Source organism: Nematostella vectensis, chromosome 2 (genome assembly GCF_932526225.1).
Source record: "Nematostella vectensis chromosome 2, jaNemVect1.1, whole genome shotgun sequence".
Taxonomy (NCBI): domain Eukaryota; kingdom Metazoa; phylum Cnidaria; class Anthozoa; order Actiniaria; family Edwardsiidae; genus Nematostella; species Nematostella vectensis.
Genome location: NC_064035.1, coordinates 4,441,304 through 4,452,707, shown reverse-complemented (window position 1 = coordinate 4,452,707; position 11,404 = coordinate 4,441,304). Strand labels below are relative to the sequence as shown.

The 11,404-nt window shown below is 37.3% G+C and overlaps 1 protein-coding gene across 7 annotated transcripts in view; it reads left to right on the top strand.

The window, feature by feature from the left end:
- The window catches only part of LOC5508904 (nesprin-1-like), a 77,595-nt gene continuing 66,191 nt past the window's right edge, over window positions 1-11,404 (top strand). The window contains exons 1-12 of one of the 7 annotated variants that reach the window (XM_048723804.1): window positions 1-156; window positions 686-953; window positions 1,907-1,968; window positions 2,246-2,341; window positions 2,785-2,862; window positions 3,343-3,435; window positions 3,766-3,854; window positions 4,888-4,965; window positions 5,638-5,753; window positions 5,830-6,028; window positions 6,409-7,387; window positions 7,768-7,848. In XM_048723804.1, the coding sequence (XP_048579761.1) occupies window positions 803-953; window positions 1,907-1,968; window positions 2,246-2,341; window positions 2,785-2,862; window positions 3,343-3,435; window positions 3,766-3,854; window positions 4,888-4,965; window positions 5,638-5,753; window positions 5,830-6,028; window positions 6,409-7,387; window positions 7,768-7,848 (2,022 nt within the window). In that variant the 5' untranslated portion in view covers window positions 1-156; window positions 686-802. The other 6 variants (XM_048723807.1, XM_048723806.1, XM_048723805.1 and 3 more) reach the window with 6 other exon arrangements.

The window sequence follows — 11,404 nt, the reverse complement described above, 5'->3', positions numbered from 1 at the left end:
AAGTAGAGCAAAGCTCAAGAACTTAGGAGATAATACGAAAGTCGTAGCGTACAAGAGCCCTAGATTACAGGCGAAAGGTGCGAATAATGGAAACTTGAAAAGTGTACGGGATAACAGGACAACATACGGCGACTGTCAACTCAATCACCGCGAAAGGTCAGAAGTATTTGCACGAGTGTGATGTGATAGCCCGGGGTTTTAAGACAGGGGTTCCGCCACTTCTGATAAACAACAATGATACAGGCTGGTATATATAATTACCTGCTAATTCTAGCACTCTTAGTTTAAGCTCTCTTGGGTGTTGGTATCGTCACGTGGACGCTGTGTTGAATTATACAGAAAATCACGCGATGTAGCCCTCAATTCTAGTTTGACTCAGCGCTAGTGTTAATACATGGATTAAGACTACAGTATTTAGTTCATTACTTGTCAAGTGTTTATGTCTATTACATTATTCTCGTGATGGAATTCGCTAATAACAAAAGTACTGCGTTTTAAAGAAACGACGATTTTTTGGCATAAATGTTGGAGATCTGGGGCTGTTTTTGACACATGATAAAGGTATAAGTCGTCCAGCGGTAATATGTTCGCGCGGGCCACCATGTTGTGAATTGTTTATCTACGCTCGCACTCTCTCGCACTACTAGACTACAACTCGCGAACTAACTATTGAAACACTTTATAGATACATGAGATGGTCGGCAAAGTGGTAAATTCTACTTTTGCTGTTCACGCTCGACGTATTTCCCGGTCGCTCGCAAATGTAACTAGCTACATTCGGTGGTAGCGAAGGAAACGAAACATGGCGTCCCCTCCAAAAGCGCGAACGGCAGCAAGTAAGGACTCACCAAGAAAACCTTCACCTTCCAAACAGACTTCGTCTCTCGCAAGACATGGTGGCTCTTTGAGTGCAAGTTCTGAGGGGATGCTATCGCAAATTCAAGCCTTGTCCGGTAAGATCCGGAAAGTTCTTAGTACTTTAATCTTACGGTCCTTACTTCCATATGTGTTAACAACTATCAGGAACGCAAATTAGTTCGTAGTTTGATTAAGCTTTTTGTTTAATATTGTTGTTCATAACGAGGTCGCATATCCCCTACATACCCCCCTAATTTCTTTTTAAACTAAAAAAGGGAAATTTTATATGAAGTAGCTTCATCTCGAGCGTTTTACCTCTGGTTCCTCTATGTTATCGTACCACCACGTGTGATCTAAATTCTTTCTGAATAGAATTCAACAATATGATACGTAAATTTTGCTAATGCATTTCTTATGTGTGTTAAACAGTCATGTACAATACATAATGCTTTTTGAAAAATACTGCTGATTAAAGTTATCCCACAACACATACTAAGTATATTATTATACTTAAGTATAAGTACTTAGCATAACTATCTTTTAGACTTGTTTAGAGTCCCCGCTTCAATGCTCGCAAACAACATTGTTTTCAATGTTTTCATGTCTTCACTTGCAAGACAGCCAGTGGCTTGTTCCATTATGTTTTATAAACGGCCAAAAGATCACATTGACTTTAGGCAGGGCATGGCTTGTTTAGTTATGTATACTTAGCTGTCAACCTCGCTTTAGGAAAAATCTTGAAAAAATACAGTGAATGTATCAGAAGTACCAAGATAGCTAATAAAGGAGAATACCATAAATGTATGGATATTTTCAAGAAAATTGGGCTTGGGAAAAGGTTCAAAATCTTGAAACATAGCATCAGTTACATTTTTTGGGCTTTGGGATTCCACCAATCAATTCTTGGCCAATCCAACTCTCCTCTGTATTTTGGTGAGGCCAAAAACTAAATTTCCTTTTGCCTTTATCTCTACTGTAGATAAGGAGTTTGGGTGAGTGGAAAAATATCATTCATTGTAATTATATAAACTCCATATTTCCATTATAGATGACCAAGAGAAAATACAAAAGAAAACATTTACAAAATGGATGAACTTTTATCTGGCTAAGGTTGGTAATCAGTTTTTTTGTTAATGCACTGCTAGATATTTGATTAAAATGTTTTGATCTTTCCCAAACATAAAGAAGTGTTGTGGAAACCATTAAAAGTGGTTTGTGGAAACCATTAGATTGTTTTTTTAAGGGCTAAAAACGCAAACACCAAATCAAACAATTTTGTTGACAAACTTTTTTATGCCCTAAAATGACTCAGGTACTGGTATGAGCCCAATGGGGGTAAAAGGAATGGAAGTGAATGAAATGTTGATGTATTGTTTTGTTTCTTAAGAGTAAACCATCTGTTCAAGTGGATGACATTTTTACTGAGCTACAAGATGGCACCAAGCTGCTTACACTGTTAGAGGTGTTATCTGGGGAGAAACTGGTATGTATGACTGAAGTATTTTATTGAGTGTAAGGTGTGTGCTATATTGTCATCAAAGTCTTCTTCCCTCTTAAACAATAGATAAAAGAACTTCATGGGGCCATGTAAAAATTGATTGTGGTGTTGCAGGTTGAGGATTGTTGACTAGATTAGAAAACAATTGTTAGTTGTTGGGTTAGTATTTAACTTCCACCATTACTGGTGCGGAAGACGCAACAGAGCAAATTAAGTGCCCCCTAGTGTGTGTATTATTAGTAATCGAATCAGGAATCGATCCTGGGACACAGTGGTGAGAGGCTGGAGAGGCCACCTTGTGCTTTTAGGAGCACAAACATTGGCTGGGAGAAAGAGGAAATGCAAGTATTGAATTCTGGTTAGGGAGGTTGTAACAGTTTATGAAGGCCCTTTTCCAAATGAGTCAAACTTACTCAATTCTTTTGCAGAGAAAAGAACGTGGTAACAAGCGACCTCATCAGCTTGCTAACCTGGGGCATGTTATTGATTTCCTTACAGAAAAAAAGGTGAGAACTCAGCACCATTTGTATTATAATGGCCACCCTACTTTTGGCTTCTTTCAGTTATTTCATTGGCATACACTGACGGCTTCCAATCGAGCCATCTTACTTTAAATACATCAGCCAATCAGAGGGAGCAAAATTTATTTCATAAATGTGAAACTTGATTGATGGAAGTGAGTAGCAGTTTAAGCAATTGCTGGTGAGAGTTCTACGAATGCAGTACAGTTATCAAAATTGCAGTAGCCAACAAATAGAAAGGGCGGAATTCTAAAATGAATTATCAACACTTCTTTTTTTCAGTTTCTCCATGGATAAATCCATATCATAGCTAAAGGGGCTGCAGATTCCACAATGAATGATTATTTCTTTTTTTATTGTCTTCATGGATTGATGATCAGCATCCTGTTTGGAAAATTTTTAATTAAAAGAATATGGATTTATATGATATTGCATACATAAAGTATTTTAATTTGTGTATTACAGGTAAAGCTGGTCAATATTCATCCAGAGTCCATTGTAGATGGCAACACCACAATTATCCTCGGCTTGCTGTGGATTATAATTCACCATTATCAGGTGCGCATGGTCCCCTTTCCCTGAGGGGTAGTCAGCTATATAGTACAAACAGGACTGAGTCCTCTAAAATAGCTCAAAATATCAAGGCCCAAAGATCCCTGAGTCTCCTGTAATGCTTATACTTGGACACTGAGTTTTTGTTATGCTTCTGTGAGCATCTTGTGATGTTATAAACATGTAATGGCTCTTTGTGACAGTCAAATTATTATGACTTTATATTATATTAAGTAACAATGATCCGTAAGACAAATGCACAAGGGAGGTGAAAAGTACAGAATTGTTCCTGCTTCTAACTCACTTGTACCATGTGCTTTTGAAACTATTTCTCAGATTCAAGGTTTTTATGCCACCAAGAAGAAAGTGAGAACCAGGAAGTTTATGTTGGAATGGGCAAAGAAAGCCACCAGTAAGGCATCAGGGTATGATAACATCTCATTGTGTCTTTTTAACTAACTTACATTGCCGTCCTTATTATTATACTTATTGCAGTCCTTATTATTATACTTATTGCAGTCCTTATTATTATACTTATTGCAGTCCTTATTATTATACTTATTGCCGTCCTTATTATTATAATTATTGCAGTCCTTATTATTATACTTATTGCTGTCCTTATTTTTATACTTATTGCAGTCCTTATTATTATACTTATTGCCGTCCTTATTATTATACTTATTGCAGTCCTTATTATTATACTTATTGCAGTACTTATTATTATACTTATTGCAGGCCTTATTATTATACTTATTGCAGTCCTTATTATTATACTTATTGCAGTCCTTATTATTATACTTATTGCAGTCCTTATTATTATACTTATTGCCATCCTTATTATTATACTTATTGCAGACCTTATTATTATACTTATTGGAGTCCTTATTATTATACTTATTGCAGTCCTTATTATTATACTTATTGCAGTCCTTATTATTATACTTATTGCAGTCCTTATTATTATACTTATTGCAGTCCTTATTATTATACTTATTACAGGCCATATTATTATACTTATTGCAGTCCTTATTATTATACTTATTGCAGGCCTTATTATTATGCTTATTGCAGTCCTTATTATTATACTTATTGCAGTCCTTATTATTATACTTATTGCAGTCCTTATTATTATACTTATTGCAGTCCTTATTATTATACTTATTGCAGTCATTATTATACTTATTGCAGTCCTTATTATTATACTTATTGCAGTTCTTATTATTATACTTATTGCAGTCCTTATTATTATACTTATTGCAGTCCTTATTATTATACTTATTGCAGTCCTTATTATTATACTTATTGCAGTCGTTATTATTATACTTATTGCCTTGTACATTTACATACACGTAAGTGTTAGTTTATATAAGGGTTCAAACCTTCACTGTCATCTAGTTTATCCTAAAAAACTGCAATAGCAATAACATTTTTTATTATCATTATTATGTTTTTTCACAGCTCTAATGAGGCTATTAAGGATTTCAGTACAAGCTGGAGAACAGGGCAAGCGTTTTTACAGATCATTCATTCTTTCAGGTATACTATACATGTGTGACTGTATAATGAATTGCAGATTCCTATTGTAGAATTGTTTGTTGTATTTTTGAACTGGTTGGGCAATTGCTATGATTAGATATTATTATTATTATTATTGTTGTTGTTGTTGTTGTTGTTGTTGTTGTTGTTGTTGTTGTTGTTGTGGTGGTGGTGGTGGTTACAGGTCGTTAGGCATTTTCATTTGCAAGAAAGTCATTCTAGGCAACCGTCTTAGGTATCAGGCAACCAATTGCCTAACGACTTCCTTGCAAATGTCAGTTTTACGATAATTTTTCAAAGTCTAGTTAAGTCAAAACTCAAAGGAAAAACTTACATTACGTATCTATTTCCCATTGAAATCTGAAAGTGATTTTGCATATTTTCACGGCAATAGCATCGTATCAGGAGGTATCCAGATAAACATACCGGTATAAACCTCTAATAAAGATAGAATATCGTTTGAGCTTCATGACAGTGTAAATATTATTGCACTACGACATCTATTTGCATAGTTAGCGATAATTAGTGTAATGTCTTTTTTATTTGTCTGCTTTGTTCACACAATTTTATTATTATCACTATTATCAGAGATCAAAGAAGTGTTGAGTACAATGTGTTTTTATCAACGACCCAAACAGTTTTTTCGACACTTTGTTCTCCGCACTCTTTCAGGCCAGACCTGGTGAATATCGCAACCATAGCAGAGAGAGATAATATAACTAATTTGACAGAAGCATTTGATTTGGCTTACACTCACCTTAACGTTCCAAAGCTGTTAGAGCCAGAAGGTAAGATTTTCCGGAATTTCTGCAAGTCTAGCCATTTTAGGTTTTATTATAAATGAAAGAGTTTTTCTTGCTGTAGATGTTGATGTGGAGAAACCAGATGAGAAATCAATAATGACTTACATGGCCTCCTTGTGTGATTCTTTGGGAGAAAACTCTCCAAAGAAAGTCAAGCCCATAGCCCCAGTCATACAGTCAGCTAAGCACACTGGAAAAGATGGCTCCCCTGATAAAACCTCCAGGGACCGGACTCCATCACCCCCAAAGCCCTCTGCCAGGTAGGATGTTATCGCCCTCCGCATCATTGCCTTTTGAAGATCACATTATGATCAGCACCATCTTGATAATGACCATCATCTGCAGCACTATCTCTAAAAAAAATTTCCTCCTTAAAGACATCAACATTGTTTTTTTTTTTATCATTACCCATCAACGCTTTTATCATCATGTTCATCACTTGGTCTCTTTATATTATCATCACACCATCATTATATAGTCATCGGAATGATTTACCATATTGATAACTGCTGTCAGAACCAAATGTAATGCTGTAATGCTAAATGATGTTCTCTTCATCAAAGACATATGGACATAACCAGATATTGTGGTATACTATAATAATATATTAAGACTGTTTTTATTTATTTTGATGAAATAGGACATCTGCTCCTTCGTCGCCTAGCCCCACCAAGCATCCCACATGGGAAGCATCACCTGAAAAGTCAAGCAAGGCACCTAGCACTTCAAAGAAACAAAGTGCAGCCGAGAAGGCCAAACCTAGTAGAGTGACATCATCCTCTGGTACTGATAAACCGACCACAAGGCCTTCGGCGCCTGTAAAAGGTGTACCAGCCGTAAAAGCGAAAAGCAGCGAAGAAACACTATCACAAGCTCATTTTTTTAGCACATCTGAGGATATAAGATCCACATCTCGCACTACGAGCAATGAGGAACTCAATGAAAGGGTGAAATCACCGCCCCCTGCTGGCTACTCTGATTCGTCTTCTGCTAGCTCATTGGATAGTGCAAGGTCTCCATCTCCCGCCAAAAATCAGGAGAAATTAAGTCGGAGGGTTAAGTCACCGCCACCCGGATCTCCAGTGTCATCTTCTAGCTCATCCGATCGCACCAAGTCCCCATCCCCTGCAAAGAACCAGGGGAAACTGAGTGAGAGGGTGAAATCAACAACGCCTGGATCTTCCGCATCTTCTACTAGCTCATTAAATGGCACAAGGTCACCATCGCCAACAAAGAGTCAGGACAACCTCAGACAGAGGGTCAAATCGCCACCTCCTGGGTCTACTGCTTCTTTATCTACTTCTTCAAGCAGCCTCACCTCAAGAAAATCCCAGTCGCCATCCAAAAGCTCGGGTTCTTCCCAGAAGAAACAGTCCCTGCCTCCTTCCATTGCCACATCATCTGTTGGGATCAAACGCACCAAGAACCCTCAGCCTTCTCTTAACTCTTCATCGGAGCGCCTGCATACAAAGAGATCTTCTCTTGTCCCTCTGGAGAAGTCATCTGACAAGCTAAGGGTCAAACGCCCTTCATTGTCTGCATCTTCAGAGAGGCTGAGCGTGAGAAAGCAGTCTGTGTCAAAGATTGACACCCGGCGGAGGAGTGTGTCGGGCATTAAGGTAAGGGTAGAGAACAGGAGAACATAAGGAACTGGACATTGATTGATATGTATCTGCTGATGGAAGAGCGTGTCAGTCATTAATGTATGTAAGGGTAGGGAGGTGGTGAAGAGGGTAGGAAGAGGTAGGAATTGAAACCTGGTGGAGTATAGAGAACAAAAAACAAGAGTAAGTCTGTCACACATTGTGTTTAGGTAGGGATAGGGATTGAGACCTGGCGGAACAGCTTAGACAACAAGATTAAGTAACACATTGGGTTCTGGATAGAGATCTTTGGGAAGAAGGGAGTAGGAAGGGCAGAATTTGATACCCGTAGTACACGTGGATTAGAAATTAGAACTTTGTGGCTAATGAAAGAAAGTATTTTTTTCTGCCTGTAGACAACAAGAGGAGGCAAGGCGGCTGGTAAAAAAGCTACTGAAGTGGAGATGAAATCTGAGTCTTCTGAAACAGAATCCGAGGTAAGCTCATTACTGGGAAATCAACCTTAAAAAATTCCTGGAGGACATAGTCAAACAATACCTAGATATATATTCTTGACGAGGGCTGCACTGGCCTTACCAAGGCATCCTTACTTTACAGGGAAACTACACAAACAATTATGCTAGCAAACAAAGAAAACGTTATCAGAATTGCACTTACGGTTTAAACGTGCAGTGTAACAGTGTTATACCATAAACCGCAAAACAGGACGTCTTGCGAGGAATTAGTTCTACGAGAATCGGCACAACGCTTTGAAGACACGAAGCGCAATCTTTGCGGCGTGTCAATAAAGATTATATATTTAAAATTTGAAAACGAAATCCCTTAATTAACTCGTATACCCATTCTCTTTGTTTCTGTATTTTTGTTTTGTTTCATTTCCTCCCACAGATATTTTGAGACTTGTATTTTTTTTTGCAAATAATGGACTCTTGTTTCAATTTGTTTTGCTTTTTTATTTATTGCGGTCCTCATGAGGGATACAGTATTTGATTGCCTTTGTATCAAGTTTTAATATACAGGTTGTCACTAGTTACAAAACACGAGTGACTCATGGAAATGGATGCGGTAGTTTTTATAAAATCGTCGAAGGGTCGACGACTCCGGTATTTTCGCGTTTATTTCATTTCATTTTAATGCAGTTGAACCTATGAAGCCTATAATGGACTATACAGACTCATTTTCCCTGAAACAACTCTAATCTTCAAAACAATCGTAAACAGCGAATTGTGATATTTGCCATTCAAAAACAATTAGCAAACTGGTCAAGTGAATTCGAACGCCGCAGAGGGAACCTTTGTCACTTAAACTGTATTTTGCCGTCTCATTAACCCCGCTATTAATGCATTTATGTTTTAATCTCCTAGTTTATCCGTTTCTACCTTAGTGATTCGGCATTTTTTTTTGTCGCTCTTCCTTTGTTGAATTATTCATATTATCGTTACTGGGGTTCCGTGAAAAACGAAAAAAAACTATAAACATTTTGCACTTATATTTGGAAATATGCTTTTTTTCATCGATGCGTGATTGACAGCCTTTGCAGCAACTTGGTAAGCATGGTGTCCTTATGTCACGACACTTGTTTTTGCTGTAGAAGATATGTCATATACCTGTTGTCTTTGGAATTTTGACAAGTATTTCTTTTAATTATTGAGGAACTTAATACGGTATCTTGTCTGGAATATTTTATCATGACTAATGCCAGAAATGTTCGTAAGCAAAAAAAAACCTTAAAATTGGCTGTAAAATTATCTTTTCTTTAAATGTTCTGTTGTTAATTAGATTTATCCGAATGTTATAAAGTTTATCATTCCGCCGATACCTTAGATTTTTCACCAGATTTAGGGCGTTCAAAAACATGGAGCCCCTCAAGATTATCGCATGACGTATGAACTTAGCTCCAGTGCAGAACAGGCTTGATTAAAACGCTTATAGATGATTTTCCTAAAGCCTATTCTTTCACATAAAAAAAAAAAAACAATTTAATCCCCCTTTTTGGGAACCACTGCATGTTAGAGCTACCAAGTTTTATTAGCTAAAGTACACGCATTGCTGTATTGCACTTTTTTTGATAATGTGATAGTTTATTGTGGGAAGGTTTTTTTTTTATCTCTGGCTCATTTTATCGAGCACATTGAATGGTTGCTACGTAGCTCAGTATTCCATGGAACATTTCTACCATGTATTAGCATATTCAAAATGTATTGTGCCAAATGATTTGCAAATGACAAACGAGTTGGGAGCGTTTGAGAAGACCAAGACTAAGTAATAGTAAATAAACATTGCATCTTTGAGAAAGTATCACAACAACAAAATGTAAGTCTATACACTTTTTTTAAATTGTTAGTTTATTGATTTTTTTTAATCTTAGCTCTCTCTTTTGTTTAAAAAATACTGCCAATTGTTCCTCGGTTTTTAAAATAAATGTTTTCTGTAATTCTAAAAAAGAAATAATAATGACTTGCAAGAGTGTGTATCGTCGACAACGACGTGATAAACGCAATGTTTATTTTGGTATATAGTTCCTTACACGTGAATGGAACTATACGTTAATGATAAATAAAGTCTGAATGAGATTTCAATTTAGACAAATAGCCCTTTAAAAAAAGATCTTTCTTGTAAGACAAATTTAAAACTCTTCAAATCATGTAGTTTCACTCCATGTCTGTTGTATAGAACACACTAAGCACCACTTTTGTCTTCTCGAGTTGGGATTTTTTTTTCTTTTTATCACCCAGTGCGGCTTTCAAAGCTGCAAGCGCTTTTACGGAGGGCCACAAGTTTGTAAGTGTATCACACCCTCTTAAAATAAAGGTACTACTACTGTACTAATAACCTATACTAACCACTATGGCGAGAACGTTCGGCCAGCGGCAATTTCCTTGATACTCGATACTTGCTCTTATGATGTCATTTCCCATAAAACTTATTGTGAGATAATTATTTATCTTCGACTATTGATTTCATTTGGATATATTTATCTAATCATTATTTCTTCTGTTACGCTACACACTCCCAGTTTTCAACAAGAAGTGAAATAATACGTACTTGACTCAATGCTAGACCTCTAGTGTGTTGTTATGCGAGTCGACAACTGTTTACTTACCAAGCGTTTGTCATGCCACTGTCAAAACATTCAGTGATTTGCAAGCGAAGAGTAAATACGACAGGAATTAAAGCATCAACTAGTTTCGCTTCTAAATGTACAAGTCACCTACAAACGCTGCGCTACTTTTGACTCGGAACTAGAATGACTAACAGACATTCAAAACACGTGTTCGCTTAAAAGGGCTTAGGCCGAGCTTCCTCCACGGTAAGAGGTTTAGTGCATTCGCGTGAGTTTAGCTAGTCTTTGTGGTCAGTTATCCTCCATGTTCTTCGTATACAATCAACTCCCGTAAGCGGACCATCGCGAATTGAAAAACGTGTCAAATAGTTTGACTGTCCGCTCTCTCGTATAGAATTGTAGCGTTAGACTTGACTAGCCTATAATCCGAAAGGTGTATTACGGTGTACGTGAAGAGCAAGACGCAGAATGAAAAGATCTGAAAGCAATGGTCCTAATTTGATGCCGTCCTAATTTGATGATCATAACAAAAGATTTGATGCCGTCCTAATTTGATGATCATAACAAAAGATATTCAATTCATCATAAATAGAATCTAAAGAAGCCGAGTTGGCTCTCAGACGTGTTTTCTTCAAGCATAATACTTTTATTGTTTTGGCGTATCATAATCCGTTTGTACTAGGAATTTTTTAACATTTGTGACATGACAGTCAAAATAGTCGTCTGTCGTGCTAACACATCTCATCTATCGTGCCAACACACCTCGTCTGTCGTGCTAATACACCTCGTCTGTCGTGCCAACACACCTCATCTATCGTGCTAACACATCTCGTCTGTTGTGCCAACACACCTTGTCTGTCGTGCTAACACACCTCGTCTGTCGTGCCAACACACCTCATCTATCGTGCTAACACATCTCGTCTGTCGTGCCAACACACCTCGTCTGTCGTGCTTATACACCTCGTCTG